The following is a 22,659-nucleotide window of genomic DNA, read 5'->3' on the forward strand; positions in this document are numbered from 1 at the left end:
CTTCTTCTGCCAGTTCTTAACCCTAGGCCCATGGACACTCAAAAATTCTAGCATATTACTATAGCTCAAGTAAAAGATAAATCACAACTAAAAATATTTGATAAATTATTTCAATAAAATTAGTTTCACTTGTACTAGTAAGAATTTTATTTTTTGCTTTTAAAATTATTATTCTGGGAAGAGGTCCCTAGGCTTCAAAGAACTGACAGAGGAATCCATGGCACTAAAAAGAATCCCTAAGGTAGTAGAAGGAGGTCTTTTTACATGATCTGCAGTTTCATTAATCTAATTTTCAGAGGCCTTGGTTCTCTCCTCCACGATCTCACCACCATGCCTCTTGGTTTGTGCCATATATGTCTGTGATGTGCTATTAATGTCCATCTTCCTTTGGGCAGAACACTACTTTCAACACAGTAACAGTGCAATTCATAATGGAATTTTTTTTCGTACTTATTTCAACATTTACTGAACAAATCCTAAGTGCTAGTTACTATGCTAGCCAAAGAGGATACTAGGTCAAAAAAAAAAAAAAAAAAAACTGTTCTTTATCAACTTAAAATCTAAGTGTGTGTCTGTGTGTGTGTATGTAATAACTTCTTGATTTATGTTTCCCCTGCAGATCTTGGAGGCATCTGAGGTTTCATGGGGACTTTCCAGCATTCCAGACTGCTGCCTTGCAATGAAGCTCTGAGTCACTGTCTTTGGGTCTAAGGTACTGGCTACAATGTGGAACCCCAGAACAGCCAACCTGACTAACCTTCTCTCTAAGCAGAAGCCCAAAATATGTCTGGCCTGAAATCAGAGCAAGCACTAGAGAAAGACTTCTTTGTTAATGGAAAGAGGAAAGGAGAAAACGGTTTCCAACACGTTGCAACAATCTTTCCACCATTCTAAAGAGCCTACCTTCCTTATAAACCAAGCTGTTCTATCTAGTACATCCCTTTCTAGCTTTTTGCCAGAAATTGAGCATGTCAATCCTGGTGAAAAAATAAAGACGGACCCTCAGAAAAATAGACCTGGAACTGTAATACTCCTAAAACGGTCCAGTAGGAGGATTATGTCGGAAAGTCAGCCCAGCCCCTCTGTGATCCCATCCCGCAGGCCCGGGTTCCAGGTGTGCCATATCTGTGGCCGAGAATTTGGGTCCCAATCGCTTGGCATTCACGAGCCCCAGTGCTTGGAGAAGTGGCGTACTGAAAACAGCAAGTTGCCCAAGCATCTGAGGAGGCCAGAACCTTCCAAACCACTGCCTCTCAGTGGAAGTGGATCCTACAATCTTCAGGCAGCATTCCAGAGTTCCCAGGCTCAGCTGCTGCCCTGTGAATCCTGTGGTCGCAAGTTCTTGCCAGATCCGCTTCTTGTTCATCAGAGAAGCTGCAAGCCGAAGGGTGAGGGGCCCAGGGCACCAAACCCCAACAGTTCTGATAATCTTGCTGCTCTCAAGAAAGCTTCTGGTGGCATCACAACCCGACCAAGGGCTCTCATCTGCTACGTCTGTGGTAGGGAATTTGGCACTCTGTCCCTTCCTATACATCAGCCCAAATGCCTGGAAAAGTGGAAAATAGAAAATGACCGGCTCCCCAGCGAGTTCTGCCAGGCACTACCGCGGAAGCCTCAGCCCCTTCCACCTGGACAGTCCAACCAAGAGGGGCCGAGTCAAGCTCAAGCTCGTACCCTGCCCAAATTGTAGCCGGACCTTTGCCCCTGACAGCTTTCTGGTGCACCAGAGAAGTTGTACAGCTCAACCTAGTGGGCCAGAAGTTCAAGATTTGACATTATGGAGTAAAGGTGGCCTCAAAGAGTCCACTAATTCCAAGCAGCAAAGGAGCATGGCAGTACCCACTGTGACTGATAAGGTAATTCGTGCCACATGATATGCACTGGGTGGGACTAGGGGTACATTCTGCCTCCAGGGGAATGAGAGAAAAATGTCCCCAGCATCAGCTCCCTCAACTCTTAGGATGGTTTCTTTCAATGCCTTATTTCTGCCTCAGTGCAGCCTAAGTTGACCCCCCGTCAGACTGCAGGGCTATATCTCTGTTGGCAAAGTAGATTTAAAAACACCCTTGCCTGGTGGATTCATAGTCTCCTTCCATTCTGCTGCCTGAAAGAGAGATGGACTTCTTTCTTCCTTGATCCCTCATACCAATAATCCTTGGGAGAGACTGGTATTTGAAAATGAGTCAGTAATGCTGTGTCTACATTACAGAGAAATAATTCCCATTCCAACAGCCAATATTTATTACTGGTTTATTTTAGTCATCTACCTTAGGAATTCATTTTTGGCCATGCTGGTTATACTGAGTTTATCGTACTAAAATAAAATCTGTGTCAAAAACCCCAAATGACTTTAGCATAATTAAACACTGGAGCACTTGCAGAAATAAACATGCTTTAAAATGCAGCATGTTTTCTTTTAACACTTATATGGTTGTAGTATCTGGGGGATTAACCCCAGTGCAGACCCAAAGCCAACTAAGTGTGTTCATGGATCTAGGAAGTGCTCAGTTTCTGCTGCTGCTCTGTACCCTGTGTTTGGGTCAGACACCAGGCCATGACTTGGGCAGTTGTAAATAAGCATGACCCCAGGGATCCCCAACCTGTATGGTTAAATGTTGTTGGGCCTTCACCTGAAATTTCATCATCAACCAGGACGGGGGAAGGATGCAAGATAGAGTGTGGTCCATGTGTTTTGTCCTTCCATGAAGCCAGGGAAGGGGTTGTGCTGCCATGTGTCACACCTTACAGAACATCAAGTCGTGAGAAATAGGAGGTGGTCAAAGGCTTTTCTCTGTGACTTGCTACTTGAAATGTCCCACCTGCAGGAGTTTTTTAAACGAACTGTTCTCAGGAAACTAAGGTTACCCAAGCTATTGCAAAAATTAAACCAGAGGGATTGGGGGATGGGTAGCCATACTTCATTTTTTACCTAGTTTTTCTTCGTTACTTCTTTTATTGCATTACTTTGGCAAATGTCGGGTACTTTTTCCTAACTTCTATGTTTAAAATGAAATCTTTAAGTGAGATCTTTCACTTACTGGTTTAGAAGGTTCCAAGACAGTGATCTTAAAGCTGAAGAGTCAGACGAATGGGCATATTTTCCGATGAAATTGAAAAAGAACAGCTAGTTTCTTTGCCGAATGAAAACCCAAACTCGTAAGTGTGGCATGGGCTTCAGGCTGGTCTCATAAACATGAACTGTTTTTCTCATCTTCTGGCTGTTGCTTTTCTTCCAAAACGTGTGGGGTCTGGATCCAGTGAGAAAAAGAATCCATGTCTTAGAGCCACAAATCTGAAACTCCGTTAGTGTTCTGACTTTCTGCCCTGTTTCCTGATTGTATGCATTTGCTTTAAGTGTTCTCATTACAGATCTCAAGATAGGAAAGAGTGTGGTCAGAATTCTCGTGCTTGTTGCTGTAACACATACTTTGTGCTCCCAAGAGTGGAGCCAGCAGGCTGAGCATAGCGTGTTCTCACTCAGTCACGACTGCTGAGAGAGGCTGGCCTGGGCCCCTGGCTTCACAAGAGGACACCCCTGACTCACTCAGTCATCTGGAGGGGAGAATGTCAGGAGGAGAGGCCAGTGAGGGCTGTCGGTGACTTGCGCTTTGAGATCAGAGTAGAGGGAGTCCTTTGGAACAGGGGCATCTAGAGGACACGGCTCTGTCAGAGTATGACCAACTCTGCTCCCGACCTGAAAAGGTGCGTGTCAGTGAGAAACTGGCACCCACTGCCATCAGATGTGTGCTGGCCCTTTTGGGGACCACACAGGCTTTAGTGGAGGGCATAGAAATGTCATCCAACATAGGGTCCCTTTAGCTGCCAGATTTGGAGCAAGCTTGGGTTCATTAAAATGGAGAAAACTCCTAGTCTTCTGAGAGGCATAAGATCTCTTGAACCAACAGACTTTATCCCTTCCCTTGAAAAGACATTTGCCACTGCATTGTGCTTTCAGCAGAAAGCCTCTCCTGGGTAGTGTAATTTTCTCCTTTGGTTGCATTTTGACCCTGTCTATTGCTGTTTTTCTATCTTTGTATCATTTAAGATTTAGATAGTGCAGTGAATCATTCATTTCCATAAAGATCACTGCCTTGTGCATTATTAGAGTTCAGAATTTCATCTGCCTGTGGCGGCCAGCTTTTGGCTGACTGTGAGACACATGCATTGTTTTTTTCAATTCAGATGTTTGCTTCCTCTCTTCTCATGTCAATCAGAACAATTTCCCTCTAGAATCCTTGTTCTGACTTCAGATTAGAATCAGCGATCTTGCCCAATGTTCTCAGGGAGCTCAATCTTGTAGTGAACTCAGGTGAGAAAAATATTTTCAGAATCATGATCACAGAACTTGGAAACAACTCATTGCAGTTGGGCAACAGTGACTGTTCCGCTGGCAGAGTGGATTACCCTCCGCTCGGAATGTTCCTCCTACATAGATTGGCTCAGTTCTCTGATGACACAGATGCTCCTGTTACCCGTCAATCAAATCTAAACAAACAAACGCCGCTAAGACGGTCCTCCTCCAAGTCGTCGATGGGCATTCTGTGCCACCTCTGCTTTGCCCTCTCACCACTGAATGGGCTTGAATTGTTCCGTTGCTTCTCATCCAAAACGTAGGGCTGAATTCACTCTCTCTGATCTCACAGTGAAGTTGTGAAGGATCCCAAGCAGCATTGTAAGAGGAATAAAACCGTTGATGTGGATTTTTGTTTAAAAGGACCTAGAGTCTGTCATACAGAGTGAAGTAAGTCAGAAAGAGAAAAACAAATACCGTGTGCTAACACATATATATGGAATCTAAAATAAATAAATAAATAAATGGTTCTGAAGGACCTAGGAGCAGGACAGGAATAAAGATGCAGATGTAGAGAATGGGCTTGAGGACACGGGGAGGGGGAAGGGTAAGCTGGGACGAAGTGAGAGAGTGGCATGGACATATATACACTCCCAAATGTAAAATAGATAGCTAGTGGGAAGCAGCCGCATAGCACAGGGAGATCAGCTCAGTGCTTTGTGACCACCTAGAGGGATGGGATAGGGAGGGTGGGAGGGAGACGGAAGAGTGAGGAGATATGGGGATATATGTATACGTATGGCTGATTCACTGTTATACAGCAGAAACTAACACACCATTGTAAAGCAATTATACTCAAAGATGTTTAAAAATAAAAAAATTAAAAAATAAATAAAAGGTGTGACTGCCTGGGGTGTTGCTCTCCCATTATATGGTGTCAGAGCAACATCAAACTCCCCTTTTTGCCTCTAAAAGAAGGAAAGCCTGAACAAGCAATATCCAATTTAGCAAGGTTTTAAAAGTAGTGTTAATTCCAGATGAAATTTGACGCATAATATGGGAAACTATAGATTATCATTTTAAATTTTAATATTGCATTTATTTAATGCAACAATTTGATGTCTGTTTTAGCAAGCAATGGTCTAAGTAATGCTAAAAGTATACAAGAATAGAGGTCACTATTGCCTCTTACTTTAATATGAGTGAATACATTTTAATATTTGCATTTAATATTTGGGAAAATTTTCCCTTTTCTATAAGCTGATAGTATTTCATTCTTTGACTTAAGGCCTTTCTGGCTAATTGGAACACAGATTGACAGAGTTAATTAAATATAACTACAACCTAAAATGAAGCATTTGTTTAATTACCTTTTATTAGTTACATAATGCTTAGGGTTAGTTTCTTAGTATGTTTCTGGTAACATGTGAAACACTGTTTCTAAAAACCCTATACTATATTACAAAATAGGCATTATTTTTCTTTAGGGAATGTCTTTTTTTTTTTTAATAAAAGATTCTCTCTCTGAATGTAGTTTTAAGCTACCTTTGGCATCCTTGATGCTCAGGGTTGAACTAAAATCCCATCAGACACATCTCTAGCATCAGGTGCTGCCATCTGGTGTTTTCTTTTAATGTAATGTCTTCTGCACTCAAAAATATTATTGCCTTTCTCTTTGTGTTACCTTCATATTTGAGAATGTGCCCTTATAATACAAACTCAAATTATTTAGGGCTACAGTTTTATATTTGGTTTAATATCATCAGTGCTGTTCCATAGCTAAATATCTCATTCTCTAAAGGCAAACCCCTCAGTGGGAAGGTCACAATCAGAAAGACTCAGAAGGGTAGGATGGATGTTCTCACATTGTCAAATGGTGTGTGTGTGTGTGTGTGTGTGTGTCTATTAGGTAAAAAGTATTTGGATTTTATTAGGAGGAATGGAATAAAGGGAAGTAACTTTTATTAAATATCTTTATGATCAGTACTTCATATACATGTTCTCATTTTAATCGTCGTAATATTACTATATGACAGATATTGCTTCCCTACTTTCCAGGTGGGGAAACTGAGATTAAGCAAGTAGCCCAAAGTCACACAGTGGGCTCGGTAATGGTGTCAGAGCCAGATCTGTCTAATTCCAAAGAACAATACCTTTTTATGTCACTAAAGAGAGAGGCATATGTGTGGTACAAAAAGGGTATGGCTATGCTGCCAAGCTTATAAGTGTTAATTAAGCAGCACAAAGAGGACAGAAGTTTGTTCATTCAATAAATATTTATTGTTAGGCATTGGACTAAGTACTAAATATAGAGTCATAAAAAAGGTAGACACAGTCCTTGATCTCCTGGAGTTTTTAGTCTTATGGAGGAAATGATAGGAAATAAATAAAAATAAATATAAACATTCAAATTGTAATGTGACAGTGTCTAATGGTGGGAGGTGGACATTTAGGTTCTTGGTTAGAGACAACCTCGTGACATTTCAGCTGAGACATGAAAGGTACGAAAGCATTAGCCAATAGTCAGGATGTGAGGGGATGGGAACGACAGGAGGAGGAGATATGCTGGCTAAAGGTAGCACGTATGAAGGCCTTGAGGTAAGAGAGATCTTAAAATGGAGCTAAAAAGTCCACATGTGGCCAGAGTGTGATGAAGGGAGGGGACAGGCACACAAGATAAAGCTGTGGAAACAGCACAGTTTCCGCCAGCTGCCCAGTGGACATAGAGACCTCAGTTATTTGGCTACTGCAGGAATCCAGGTGAAAGCAGATGAGAGCTTGGCCTAGGGTGTTGGTAGCAGAGATGGAGATGAGGAATAATGGGCAGAACCTGGTAATAGGTGGGATGTGGAGGAGTAAGGAAGGGGGTCAAGGATGACTAAGATTTCTAGCTTGAGCAACTGCACTGCTTGTGTCACTTTCTAAAATGGGAAAAACTTGAGAAATGGGTAGGCTCTTGGGGATAAAGACCAATTGTTTCCTTCTGGACATAGCAAATTCAAAATGCTTGTGAGATATCTAAGTAGGTCAGTCAGGCTGAAAATATAAGTCTGGATCTCCAAAGTGGAATTGGGCTGGGGTATACATTTGTGCATTGTTAATATATATTAAAGTCGTCAGAATGAGTATAGGGCTAGAAAAATCAACCCAGGGCTGAGCCCTGAAGCATTGCAGTATTTAGGGGTTAGAGGAGAAGGAGCTGGAGAATAAGGGACTGGAAACACTGGAGGAACGACTTGAGAGCATGGTGCCCTGAAAGTTGTGACGGGAGAAAATGTGAAGAATAAGGGTGTGGAAAACAGTATGCAACGCACAGAGGTAGGATGAAGGATGGAGTAGGATGAAGGCCAAAAAATCTATTTGATTTGGCAATGTGGATTTAGTTTGACACACTTGGAGAGAACACATTCAGAGTCGTGACGGGGGCTGCAGACTGTATGGATGATAAAGATAGGATGTGTTTTGAGAAGTTTGGCTTAGAGACTAGAAGAGAAATAATGGGTAGGCTAGAAATAGAGATCTTAGCTTAAGAGAGGTTCCCTTAGAAGATGGAAACTTGTAGACTACATTTGAATATTCTAGATATTGATCCAGTAGAGAGCAGGAGAGGTGATAAGAGCAAATGTAAAACCTGGAGGAGAAATGGGCACCAAGGTGGGATCCCAGCCTTTGCAAAGGGAGAGGATTAACAAGAGGGGACATTTCTCCATTTCAGGAGGAGGTTGAATGCAGGTGGAGGTAAGATTGTAGGTTGTTAGTGGGAAGATGAAGGAGCTACAGTCTGTTAGCTTAGATTTGATATTTTCTCAGTGAAATATCAGGTAAGCTTATCAGGCCTATCAGATGAGAAAGAGAGACATATAAAGAGAGAGGGAAAAGTGAATCTTAAGGGTCTACTTAGTCCTTTGTCTCTTCATGCCTTCAGTTAAACTGAGTTTCTGAAATAAAGACAGACTCCTAGAACCGTTTGCCTCTTTAATTCCCAAACACAAGCACGACTTGGAACTCTTTGGAGGTGGTAGATAAAAAGTTCAGTGTGATCCTTCTGCGGATTCTTATCCTTTTAGCCATCTTCAGTGGCCCTAGTTCACCTCTGAACTAGCACTCATCAGTGCTGATGTCATAAAAACCAGGCTCGACCTCACAAACCAGCCCCTGATGATGCTGCCAGCTGGGCCACTAACATCCAGCTCCATGTGCCATTTCTTCATCTTTCCTTGGTGCCAACCATGCCTGAGTATCAGGGCAGCATTCTAGGATCCCACGGCTCTCAGGTGTACCAAGCGCAACTTCAAGGTAACAAGAGCATTCCCTTCTGCCCTGTTGGCTCCAGGAACCAACCCAAAGGAATCTGTGTGTATATAGCGTGTGTGAAATACGTGTTGAGGGTGAGAGAGAGTTGCACATCTGATGTGAGAGCAACAGCATCACTGATGAAATTGATATATGTTACTTCCTAATATAAAAATTTGAATAATATTCATCTGTACAAATTACACTCTAACATATTCAGTTTTAAAAATCAGCCTCAAATTATAATTATACATATGTCCTACATATCCATAATGAGAGAGACCATAATAGATATAGCTACCTCTCTCAGAGCCCAAAGATGAAAGCAAAAATAGGTGGTCCTTGCATTGGTACTCCAATATGTGGATTTCTGCTTCTCTGAAAAGAAGAATACTGATGGTAACCTCTGTGATAAGAGAGGATCACATATTATAAATTCAGGTATTATTCAAGCCTAAAATGAACAGAACTACAACATGCTGTACCCTCAGATAATTTTTCTAGCTTAAATGATTTCATGTGTCTTCCTAAGCCTGCTTCTCCATGTCACCCCCATCTCGCTCCTTCCAGCCCCAGACACAAAGACATCCACATTTTCTAGTGATAGACGCTTAGGAAATCTTTATGTAATGACTGAATGGATATACATAGTTCTTAGAAACCTAAATTCCAAGGTCAACAATTAAAATATCTCCCAAAATTCTTAGACCTCCACCAAAGGCAGTGCAACACAACCTTGAAAAAGTTCCTCTTGAAATGGAGGTGATTGTCCTATGAACAGACTCTCACTGCTAGATGTGAGGACAAGTTCAGCTTTATGAATAGGTGGAAATTGAGAGAATTTGACTTAGGACTCACCTCTTGCTTTCCCTTTATATTATGTAATTCATCTCCTTCTTACATCCATTGTCTCTTTCACATATTTACCTCTGTGAGGCTGTCTTATAGGAAGAGAGATGTCCTACAAATTGAAGAAGGGTCTAATAAATGGAGGAAATCAATAAATTTCCAATAATCCTGCTCCAAGCACCAACTCTAATGCCATAATGCTGTCATTAAAAGTCCCCAAGCAGCTCTCACATCCAGGCTACCTTTGTTTAAGCAGAAAAGGTAAAAACATAAAGATATCACTGGTCCCAACCTAAAGCTTCAGGAAATCAGAGGCAGAGGGTAGAGAGACAGAGAGGAAAGGGAGAGATTGGGACCAAAAACTCTGATAAGAAAAGAAAACGAAAAGACAACAACCAAAGAACAAAACTATCTCCTAAGGTTAGAATCCTTTCTGTCCTATATCCAAGATGATATCTTTCTTCTTTTCATTGGAAAACTTCTTTCCTGGGCCTTCCCCCGGAGCTGGGGGCCCTTTAGCATACAAGTTATAGACAAACCAGTCATGGGAAATAACCCATCTTCCAAGTTCCAGGTCAGATAGTGCCTATGCTTTACTCTTTTTCTCTCTAACTATAGCAGCTGGAAAAACTGTGTCTGCCACAATTTTTAGGTTTTTCCTTTCTTGTCCCCATTGCTTCATTTTACCCTGTGACCCGGAGGCATCTGACCATGAAGGTCAGGCCTGGTGCTAAACTGAGGATCACAGGAACCAGACACCAGGGACACATCCATTTTCTTCAAGGAAAGTCATTCTTACAAGAATTTGCCAAGAGGTTGAATCAATATCTCAAACACCTCACTTTCTAACCAATATCCTTCCAAGGGATCAGAAAAGAACGCTTCTATCTCAAATGTGAAAAGAAAAAAGAAAAAGAAAAACCTTCAGCTAAGAAACTGTATTCCTTTCATAAACAAAAACTAATTTGGAATTCGTTCTTTGACTTAGATTTTTCAGCCTTTGTATGTCAGGACAAGGAAGTAAATAGCTAAAATGCCAAACATATATTCAAAATACCAATAGTTTGTTTTAAAAAATCAGGAACATGAAAATACTTTAATGTTAACAGCATTTCCAAATGAATGACCAAGTCTTTCTTATTGTTAAAAGGAGCAAAACAAAACTCCAAATCACAAATAGCAGACTCTCTAATAGTTGGCCAATAGACAGGCTGGATTGGAAAATTCCTTTACGTGGCATCCAGTGATTTCCAAAAACAATTTAATTTCAAACAACGATCCTTCCAGATGTGACATTTGGGTAGGATTGTTTGAAAACACCAGAAATGTGAAATACCAGTGGTTTTGAGACAAACTCTGTGATTGTTGAGGTTTGAGACTGAACTACACAGTTACTCCTATATATTAGAATGCTATTAGTACTTTGCGTGTGTAGGACATGCCTGGGAGAATGGAAACTTAATTATACACTTTCAGTCTCAGTCAAGTTTGTTGAAATTGTGTTTTAAATGGCCACAGGCAAAACTCTGACTTTGGGAATGGCTTTGGGTGACCTGGATCTCCTTTCCCTTTCAACACCTTCTGCATCTTCCCTGCTCCTACCAACCCCCATCTTTTGATACTGTTGGAAGGGGGTCGGGAAAATCTGATAAAATGCTTCATGGAAAAATCTCTCATAGGACTATTTGCATTTTGAAAGAGGATCTGGGGAGAAAGGATTTTAATCCAAAGGAATGAGCTTTTGAGGTAGTCGAGAGAGCAGAAGTAGGAATTTTACAGGTTTCTCTCAAATCCCATGCGACGGCTGACTGTGGACACATAAGGCAGAGCATGATACTCTGCCGACGACGGACGACATGACGCCCCATGTTTCTAGAAGCCGCTGAAATCAGACAGACCTGGAATCAGTTGACAGATGCACAACAAAATCACATATCTCTGAACAAATTTCTTCCCTCAGCCTCAGTTTGGCAGGCAAGAGCTTAAATGTGAGAATACCCGCAAAAGACCTGGGATCGTGTCTGAGAAACTGCCACCTGTCATCTCCTCCGTGCTCCCTTCACAGTGGCGGTGCAGTGACAGGCAGTCTGCAGATCCACTGTCTGGGTGGAAAGCAACTTCACCGTTTACTAACAGCTCTGTACCTCAGTTTCCTGGTTTGTAAAATGGGGGTATTACATTTTATCCAGGGGATTATTATGAGAAGTATTGAGATAAAGCATGTTAAGTGCTTAGTACAGGGCCTGGCACATAGAAAGTGCCTCGTAATTGTTAGCTGCTACTTGGTCAGACATTTTCAATATTGGAATACGCACATGGATTTCTAAAAGAGGTTTTACTCTTTTTTCCACAAGTACAGGGAAGAAAAATTTTCCCTCATATTTCCCCATCTAACCTTACTGCATTCTACGACATGCCTTGTGCACTTACCACAGACATTTCAATTATTTGGCCTAATAGAAGAGATCAAGAGTGTGGAAAATCTAAAACAGCAGCTATGGCCCAAATTCTTTATGTTTAATTTTGTCATGCAGAAAGAGGAACACTATTGATGGAATGATACCCATTCAAAAGCTGCACAGTCACATAACAATTCCCTCAGACCCTGGCAGGATTGGCCCTGTTTTTGACAACCTGGGATCCAGCTAGAAGTGAGGGAAGCAAAAAATCCTCTAGCAAGTAAATGACTTAAGGATTATGCACAGTTACTGTGTGGAAGTGCTGTTGGACCCTCCTCCCTTCATGGAGGGTTTTCTTTTGCCTAAGGATAGGTTTCCAGCCTCCTGTCAAGTTCAAAGTGCCTAAGTGCTTATACTCAAAGGGAGCAGGTAATTTTCAGTGTGACAATTGCTAATGTACCACTGCACATTTGTTTTCTAAAATACCTCCCCTACTTTTTAAATTCCAGAGCCAGAGATTCAGTCCTTTGACTCAAAGCACTGACTCCATAGGAAATCCCAGCTAAAATGCAAAGATTCCCTAGCTAGGTAGCAAACCATGTCTAGCTATTGGCATATTAATACAGATTAACCATAAGTTTAGCTCATTTCTTAAAAATGAGTTGTAAGGCAAATACCTTTTATTGGGGAGATAAGTGGGGAGACGGAGTGAAAGAACAGCTTCTCTAAGTCACAAGCTCATATGCTTTCAGGGTTTGGGCAGCTGCATGTAGGGCCATAGGGAATGGTGGAGCCTGTGGTATGCTGGAGAGTAAGTCCCACCTAAGGATATTCACACTGGAAACTTTTAAGAACTTTGTGCCAGTCAAATAAAACATGGAAGTCCATTGGCTGAAATGGAGGCGAGTCCATCAGTTTACAATCTGAGATCCAGAGTGTAAAACAGAGGGGACATAGTTCCACGGGGTAGCCTGGGTGAGATGCTGTAAAGAGGACAGCCTGGGTCATGAAGGACCCATGAGGGGACCCACATAGTTGTGTAGTAGTTGAGTACAGGGTCCACTGGCACACACGCTTCGTGCCGGGGCAAAGGGTAGCTCACCCTAGCTGCCAAACACCATTTGGATCACGTGTGGGAGACTCCAGAACAATGAGGCGATTCTCGTGGGTCAGATATCTGGGAGCCAAAGCTTCTAAGAATTTTACAAGGCCACAAAAAGTCCAGGACCCTAGAGATGTTTCCCATCTGGAGAGTAGTCTTCAGAACTAATCAGTCTGATTGAGTTCAAACATATCAATGGGCAAAGGAGTCAAGAATGCTTACTCCACTCAGCAAGCCCCTTTCTCCCCCGGCCCCTGTTTCTTGACTAATTTCATGGGGAATGGGCTCTGTGCACACCAAATAGGGATCTGTCAACTACACTTATTGCCTCAGGCAGAGAGCTTAGGAAAAAATAAAAAATGTTCCCAAATAAAGGTGGTGAATTTAAATACGATCATTCCCACAGTTAGGGCCAATTCCCAGTTCTGTCCCTAGCATAGTGCCTTGCACATTGCCTGTAATCAGAACATTCTTCTGAGCAACAGCATCTGGGCTACACTTGAACCACCTCCTGAGAGACAGCCCTTTCCTCCAAACGCATTTCCATTTAGTGCCATTCTCATCTGCCGAATCAGTCTCAGCTGTGTTTTCAGCCGATGTCTCTGGTTTCTTTCCACTCACAGTGCAACTTCAGTGTCAATATTTAGAATCCAAGTGCTTTATTGGCTTTCACAAAGTTGAAAAATCTCTGATTCAACTCAGATATTTACAGACTGGCTCCTTACCAGTCATGCTCCATCTGAGAAACAAAGTACACATCAACCTATAGGGCCAATTCTAGGCCATGTCCTGAGACAGGGCAAGGATTGTCCTGTGTATTCTTTTCCACGGCCACCATATTTAAATTTTGTTATCTTGTGACTTGTGTCATTACAGATGATAGATCACAACAAGATGGTTTGAAAATGTGTTAAGGTGGGACATCTTTTTCTAATTTACTCAAAGTGGTGGTGCAGGCCACGGGGACAGTTTCCCTTTCAAGACATTTTCACACCTCTGAGTTCTTTGATTTCTCTTTGACTCTTAGGTTAATGAATGTCCCCAAATGAACACAGGGCATGTGGCTGTTTTGTTGCAGGGATGTTATGGTGCAACCTAAAAGGAAGAAAAAGGACCATTAAACTTTTAGCAGTGTTTGTTGGTTTCTAAGTAACGTGTGAAGCATGTTACCTGGGGGAAAGAGCGAGGCATTTTATTTACATACATAATTTGGTAATAAAAAAGACATCTTTTACATTTTGATATAGCTGCTTTGGCCCAGCCCCACTAAAATAGCCTCTTCGAAAAGAACAGGCCAACTGCTTCAATGACAGCAAATAAATCCAGGTAACTATGGCCTTACAATGTGCAAATGTGCGAGGCTTCCTTTGTTCCCTGGTAGCAGGGAGGTAATTGTACGTGTGACCTTTTAGAGGCAAAGCTCTCAGCTCTCTTTCTTCCTGAGGGGATTGAGTCTGGAAATGATCATTGGAGGCTGAAAGGAGGGCGAAGGCAAAGCCAGGGAAAATGTAGTGGAATGACTAGTGCGATACAAAGGGAGCCTTAGAGTACCCCTGAGATTAACTGAGGAAAACGACTAACTTAACTTACTTGTCTTTTGTGCACACATACTCATGCTCGTGCATGTGTGCGCGCGCGCACACACACACACACACACACACACTCTCATATACTAAAGGACCTTGAACTTTCTCTTACTAGAAGATGAGAAACTGGTGTCAGTTATGTTTCAAATGCCAGATGCCATACACATGGGCACAGAGGGCTAGCCCTGCTTTTAATCTATCCATCCCTGGTGCAGGGGCTCAGGCCCTGACGTTCTAAAACTGTATTTTCTGGATGAAATTGTATGTGAATGGAATTGTTACCCACTGCACTTACTCTGGCAAAAATGTTAATGTCCTGGAAAAGAAACTCAATAAAACACTTTATAATTTTCTCTAGTTCTTTTTTTTTTTTTTTTTTTCCTCCCATGGTATTTTTTTTTTTCTTTTTTCAACTGGAGAATTTCTTGGGTGACAAATTAAAGGGTTTAGAATTTAGATCACTTAAAAATATTCTCCAGTTTCTGGCAAAAGTAACCCTAAAACACATTATTTGATTTTGGAATTTCATCTGACAATGTGTATTGCTGACTTTGAACTGACTGCATTGCGTGAGCAGGGAGATGCAAAAATACTCCACTAAGCTAGGTCTGCATGAGTGGTGTTTAATCAGCTTTACTGAGGAATGATATACAAACGATAAACTCCATCCATTAAACACATACAATACAATGAGTTTTGAAAGTTTTATATACCTGTCACCACCATAACCCCTGATTTGATTTTTAGCCATTACAGCTTAGTTTGGATGTTATATAAATGAAATCAGGCAGAAATGTAGTCTTTTATGTCTGACTTCTTTCAGCATAATGATTCTGAGTTTCATCCATGTTGGTGTGGGTAGCAGTAGTTATTTTTTATTGCCGAGTAATAGTCCATTGAAGGGTGGAATTACACTTTGTTTATCTGTTCATGGATGTTTCCAGTTGCATTTGTTTTTATTATCACTTAGGAGTGCTGTCTACTTCAGTGCAGACAGAGCCAGTTTACATTTCTTCAATATGGAAGAATCAAGGTGTTTTAATATGTGAAAAGTATAAATTGCCTCATCTGGCCCATTCCTTGATCTGATTCTGTCTCAAAGGTCCTCATCTTTGAACTCAGGTCTCAACACAGTCAAGACAGTTTCCATTACTGTTTTTCATTGCCCAGTCTCTGCCTGACTCCCAAATAATACAATGCCTTCACATGGCCAAGGCAGCCCTCTTGGTGTGGGAAGTACTTGCTTCTAGTACTGTCTGTCAAATCCCTCCCCAGCTACTGAAGCATGGCTACCTTCTAATGACAGGAGGATGGAGTCTGGGGTCAGGACCAAGGTGGGAAGCCAGGGAGACCCTTAGAAAAGGTGCTGATCTTTGACTGCATTCTTGAGGTCTGATACTCATGTTTTAGTCCTGTATTGAATAGCCCGATTCCTGCTTTCACACTTCCTCTGGTCAGTTATTCCACTATGGACTTTAAAGCTTTCATATTAGCGTACTACAGCACTGTTAAGCAGTTTTTGAATAGGTCATGTTGTTGGGCAATTTGTTTGAGGGAGTTCTGCCCACATCAGTACAATTCTACCCATTCAACAAACCCATTTCAATTATCACCCTCTTCACTGGTTTCTGGTCAAGACTCTTCCCTTTCTTCCTACTTCAGGCTCCTATAGCATTCTGTCTCTGTATCATGACACATAAATTTTGCCTTCTAATTTAATTTACATGCTTGTCTCCATTACTAAGGAAAGCTAAGGATTGGGGTTCCCCATAACCTCCAGCAGGGTGAAGGTGTATACTCAATTTAAATGCTTGTTGTTGGAAGGAACAGATGAATAAATCCATGGAGGCAATAAAATAGAGGACTGTGGTCTCTACCTTGGGGAATAATGTTGAGTTTGGTGTGGCTAGCAGACCTGTTTCATGGGGCTTAGGCTGGGCCTGAATGAAATCAGTCTGAAGTGTTTGGATTTTATTCTGTAGTCATAGAGAACCACAGAAATTCCTGATATCAAATCAGACCAGTCAAGTTTGTACAAAACTTAGTCAAGTGCACAGGGTGAGGAAGCAGTCGGGAGGCTGAATATCATACGATGATTTGTCAGTCCAGCCACAGTGGGTGACACAGGACCCAAGGGGGTGGTTCAGTCCATCCATCTCCCAAATCATCTTTTCAACGTAAGATGGCTCATACCCTACAATCCCATCTAGTTATTTGTGAATTCACTTTTTGGTGAATGCAACCAAGCTAGGGAAACAAGCCTGAATAAAATGAAAATATTAGGAAGAGCTATACTTAGATCATCTTATGGTGGAAACAGACTCGTGCTAAATCCTGTCCTCAGATTATTTTTCCAGGCCTTTGTTACTGCTTTCTAAAGTAATAGAGCTGAATTCTAGGACTTCAGTTGAGTTACATCATGCAAGCATTTAACTAATGTATTTTCAACTATAAACCATTGACAGAAGAAAGTAGTATTGGCATAATGTAATTTAAGATATTGTCAATATTTTCATTTTGCATTGTAGTTTTATGCTATGCAGAGGTGTATTCATTCTTAACGTTATTTTAATCCCAGTTACTAATTGGTTGCATTACTAAACTGTAATATATACAATACCTTGAATATCACCTTTTATCAGTTATTTAAGGAATTTTCAGAAAGTAATTGGGGCTCCACTTGATTTTTCCTTTTAGGACTGAGTTTATTACCTAATCTCTGCTTAAGTTTTGACTCGGGAGTTGACATTCTTTTTTATTACTTTATTATTATTATAAAAATGACACAAGTTCATTATAAAAGTTCAAGCTGTCATAAAAGTATAAAATTAGCATAACAGTTACCCCAGCTTAGTTTGACCTTAGTAAGTGAGTATATTCCAGACATCTATGTAAATAACATATAAATAAATAGACATGCAGGTTTTCATAGAAATGAGATCATCACATTCAAGTTATTATTGATAGAGGTAATATATTTAATTTTACTTGAATTCAACAAAAAGAAACCAAAGTGAAACTGATATTGCTGAACTTCAGAAAAATATTTCTTCACTAAAAGAATGTTAGTTTCTAAAGGACCCACTAATGCTAAAAAACAAAGATACGTTATTAAAGAATATGAAAAAAAAATTAACTCCATGTTTCAATTTTATACTGCTTTAATTGACTGTTTGCCATGAAAGGTGGAGAATTTAGTACCATTAACATCTTTGTACCTACCTCTCCTTCTGTGACCAATTTTTGTAAGTAAAGTATTTTTATTTGTCAAGGTGTGTTGCTTTTCTGTTCTCTTCCCTAACCATAATTTCTATAGTCATTTTACCTTAGTTCTGTGTTTAAATGGATTCATTGCCATTCTTATAAATCTATATTTCTCCATGTGGATTACAGCTTCAATATTTCTGAGCTTTTTTTTGTTTGCTGTTTTTGTTTCATCTCTTGATTGCTTATATTTTATGGATTGATGTTTTTCAAAAGTGTGTAATTTATTGACGAAACGGGGACATTTTAGAGAGTAAAAGAAGGGACTATTAATACTTAGTCAAGACAACAGGTACATTAGGAACTGTTTTACACAAAGCAGAACTTAAGATCTTCCTAAAGCCAGAGGTGGTATATTTCATAAGTTCTTGCAGGCTTCAGTTCAGTACTTTTAGAGGCATTTAAATGGTGCCAAATGGCTCCTTACACAAAGGAGCATCTATTTGAATGAAAAGGTTTGACTCTGACTAAAGGCCCAACATCTCACTTCCTGGGGTTAATGGATGGGTTTTAGGGAGTCCCCCAGTCATTCCAAATCATATCCACAGTTCTCTGTACATGTGCATTTTTCTGAGGAGATGGCCTTTGCAACCATTAGATTTTCAAAGGGGCTTATGGCTCCATATATATTACTAATTGATATTTCACAACATAGCTCCCAAAAGCTACATCACTGGTGCATGTTCTCCTAAAAATAATATCACACAACTATAATTTCACACTATTATTACTTAGTATTTATTGTGGGATTAATATAAGAAATGACCAAATGTACTAGTCATAACTTCCACTTTAGTTTTTAATGTCTCTTTCATTAAGGTTCATGCAATAGTATTTAATGTTAGGAATATCTTTTCCTTCTGACCAATTACTATACTTCCTTCTATAAGCTCTGTTACCTATTGAGTTGTGTGGTTCACTATGGTTTTCTTTCTACCTGAGCACTCAGGGAGGTCATCAAAAGCTATGTGAAGCTATTTGAAATAGGTATCCTAGTCTAGGTTTTCTGGAACTATGTCCATTCCTCTTCAATCAACATCTCTCTTAAGGCTCTCCACTAAACCACCCTCTTTCCTTGGTCCTTATTCTTTTCCCTTTGATTCAGTGGTGATATTACAAATTGTAAAAAAGAATGGATGGATGACAGGTCATCTACACTGATTAGGAGAAAAGTTGTTAAATGTCCACTTCCCTTTGCATTGCACAGTCCTGGCCTAAAAGATTGAACATGAGGCATTCCTGACAAAGAAGAGACATTAACAGAAAGAAAAAAAAAATGCTGTGTGGAAAATAGAATAATAATTCCAATGGTGGCCAGAAAAATGATTGAAAACATATGAAAGTTAGTGGATTCAACTTGAAAGAAATATACACATATGAAAACTTCCCCTGAAGTGTTCAAGTGCCTCTGGCTACATCCAACCTAAACAGACTTTCCCAGGAAACTGAAAGAACAAAGGCAAAATATGATGAGCCCTAATAAACTTTCTGTGTAGGGGCATTTAGCTGCCCCCCTAAAACAGTTCACATCAGAAATAGTGCTTATGTAGTGCTTATGTAGATCAAAACTGTTGATCTAATCCTTTGCTTTGAAGAAACTTTAGACTGACTGGCTTCCTCTTTGCCCTCCTTTGATTACACTTCCTGGAGTTGGCTTGCCCTGGCAGGCCCCGTGTAGACAAGCCCCCTGGGCACACCTTCCGCCACCCGCCTTGCTCAGTTATGTGAGCCCCAGTAGCACACTAGCCAAGAAGCGGCCGTCTACCCTTTCCACCTGGAACATGGTCTCTTCTTCCTGTTCATACTCTCCATCCCCCACTCATCCACTTCCATCTGAAAACACTGAAAATGCTAAAGAGTAAAACCTTGGCAGTGGCCGTAACCACAAGTTGGAGATTGTTCAACTTTCTCTGGAAGTTTCAGACTGACAGTTGTGAAATTAATGAACAATAAAAGAGGTTCTCTTATCTCTGTTCAGACCCATGGGGATGCATTTTTCTCTTCAGCTGTGTGTCTGGGTTGCTTGTACTTCCCTAGAGCGTGGCTTAGGAGCGAGATGCTCAAAACCTAAGAATATGGAGTATATTGCAAGTTCAACTGCAGTTCACCCACAAATATAGAGCATGGGGCAGGCTTTGGAAAATATAATATAGAATATCTTAGCCTTTTTATGGTATTAATTTTCTCCCACATCCCTGTAAGTTATTTTGTGCCTGTCTTCTAGCCTCTGTGTCTGCCTATTTTCTTCTAATTTTTCCTTCCAGAAGAAGCCTTATGACAATGTGACATGAAATGTCTTCATTTGTGACCCATACCAATTATTTTGCTTACACGCTTGGTTAAATACTACATTTGGCTCATACTTTCCATATGGAGTTTTAAGAAATTCATTATTCTCAAAGTAAAAAGAATAACTTCTTATTTTCAAACTTCAAAAACCTGCATCTAATTAATCTTTCAAGTAAATAAACGTATAAAAATAAGAAGGAACTTTTGGATACTTTGAAGATTATTACTTCTGCTTTACTCTTTCTCTTAGGTCTTGAATTCCCTAAATATTTATAAAGTCACTTTTCAAGTGTTAGACATTGCTACATGGCTAATAAGAAGGAAGGATAAAGAACTATTTCATTATTTTGATTAAGGTAGTATATTGACATAGGTCAGTATAGAAAAATAGAATAAAAATATTTTTCCTCAAACAATGTGCTTTTTTAAAGACTTGGCTCATCCCGGAAGTAACTCCACTTTCCATTTTGCTTGGTCTGCATTAATTGTGGATTTACTCATCTAGAATCTGTTATTTCTGCTCAGGCATGCAGAAATCATAAAACTGTTTCCTTCTGATTTTGATCTTTCCCTGTGCTTTTTCCACTGCAGATGTAACCCCTAAGAGTCTTAGTTAAAAGCAAGCTGATTCTAAAACATGCACACATTTCACCATGTTTTATTTCCCCAATGGAGACCACACGACCAACTTAATTTGGTTCTGCTTTCATGCCACCCCAGTGCTACTTCAGAAATATTGAAAAAGGTCATTTAATTCCACTGCAATTTCTTGCAGCTCAACTTAACTGGGCCTCTTCCATTATTCTGTGAGTATTCTTCCCTAATTGAATCACTATTTCCCACAGTGCTTAATCCCAGTATTTTTCACTATTCTATTTCCCAGAATCAGAATCTCTTCATTCTCTAAAGATCACTTTGCCTCATACTTAGAAGACTAAATTCATTTTATATTAGCTTCACTAGCGCCTCGCTTCTCTACAGTAATCTTTCTCTAACTCCACCTATTTTATTTTTCTTCCTTTTCCCCTTCCCATTTCCAGTTACACCCTTGACCCAATCTTCTCTTGCCTCCTCAGAGACCTTTTTCTATTGATTATCCCTTTTCGCTTATCTTAGTTCCCCAGCCAGGTATTGAACCCAGGCCCTCGGCAGTGGAGGCTCGGAGTCCTAACCACTGGACTGCCCGGGAATTCCCAGACCTACAGTTTCTTAATCTCCATCCCAAACACTCCTATCCCCAAAACAGCAAAGAAACAAATCTTTCTTAACTCTACTTATCTCTCAGATTTTCTTTCTGCAAACTTTTGGAAAGTGTATTCCTCTTCTTATTGACCTAATCTTTAACTCCTAACAATTTAGTTTTTATTCTTATCACTCCTTTGGAACTAAACTATCCAACGTCACTGGCTTATAACCTACTGGTAACCAGATCTACCTGCCTTCCTCAGCCACCCATTACTCTCTGTAGCATTTGACAGAGTTGATAACACCAACTTTCTGGAACCAGAAGTGTTTCCAGAATTCTGAAGGGAGTCTTTTTTCCTCCATGCCCAAGTTTCTTTAACTTCAAACTTGAACCTTTATCTTTTTAGGCTGCAATTTCCCTTGCTCGATCTCCTTATTGTAGATATTCTCCTGGGAATTTTTCTCCATACACTCTCTATATATGCCTCTTCTAGAATTTTTATGGTTTTAAACCTCTTTTCTGTGCAAACAGTTCTGAATCCCACTAATCCTGAATTACAGGCCTCTGTTTCTTATTTTGCCTGGACTAATTTGTGTTTAAATTCCACTAATACATCGAACTCAACAGGTCCAGAACAGAATCCCTTTTTTCTCCTTCCCCAACCTGTCTTTCCAGATTTCTCCCTTTCTGAAAGTGACATCACCATCTTCCCTGTTATTTAGAATAAAACATTGGTGTTCTCTTGGACCCATGATTTACTTACCCCCCAGAGCCGTGAATGCTCAAGCTCTCAAAGATACGCTGCCCTGCTACTCCTTTTATATACAGCCAAACAGACTTTCCTGCAGTGAAGTTATAGGTTATTTCCCTGCCTAACAGCTTCCTATCACTTACAAAACAAAATCCAGATCTTAGCCTGGCATTCATGGTTGTTCACAGCATGGCCACCACCTACCTATTTGATTCTAGTTCTCAGTGCTACACTGAGCATCAGGCAAGCTGAATTATTTGCTATTCTCTGTACTAACCTTCAGATTCCTGTCCATGGGGCTTTGCTCATGCTGTCTTTGCTCAGCCTCCAAAATCTTTCTCCATCCTTCCCAGCCCTTGTGGTCTAAATTTTACCCATTCTTCTAATGCTACCTCCTTAAAGCTTTCCCTGATCTTCACAACTGGAAGAAACATTTCCAACCTCTGAATTTAATTAGATTTTAATAATATAACCATACTATTTTCTTTGGCTTCATGTTTATATGAATTTTTTCCCTTCCTTTTACTTGTAGTCTTTTACTTGTGTCTTTATGTTCATAAAATGTGTTTCTTATAAGCAACATATAATTGGGTCTTGCTTTTTTTTTTTTATCTAGTCTGTCAATCCATGCCTTTTAATTGTGTTCTTT

At 40.3% G+C, this 22,659-nt stretch overlaps 1 protein-coding gene across 1 annotated transcript in view; it reads left to right on the plus strand.

The window, feature by feature from the left end:
- Positions 1–832: 832 nt before the first annotated feature.
- Positions 833–22,659, plus strand: part of LOC114892956 (zinc finger protein 474-like) — a 34,909-nt gene continuing 13,082 nt past the window's right edge. The window contains 2 exon segments of the mRNA XM_029218342.1: positions 833–1,666; positions 1,668–1,856. Coding sequence (XP_029074175.1) covers positions 833–1,666; positions 1,668–1,856 — 1,023 coding nt within the window.

This window comes from Monodon monoceros, unplaced genomic scaffold, assembly GCF_005190385.1.
Source record: "Monodon monoceros isolate NGI ecotype Baffin Bay Population unplaced genomic scaffold, NGI_Narwhal_1 Super_Scaffold_12, whole genome shotgun sequence".
In the NCBI taxonomy this organism is placed as follows: Eukaryota; Metazoa; Chordata; class Mammalia; order Artiodactyla; family Monodontidae; genus Monodon; species Monodon monoceros.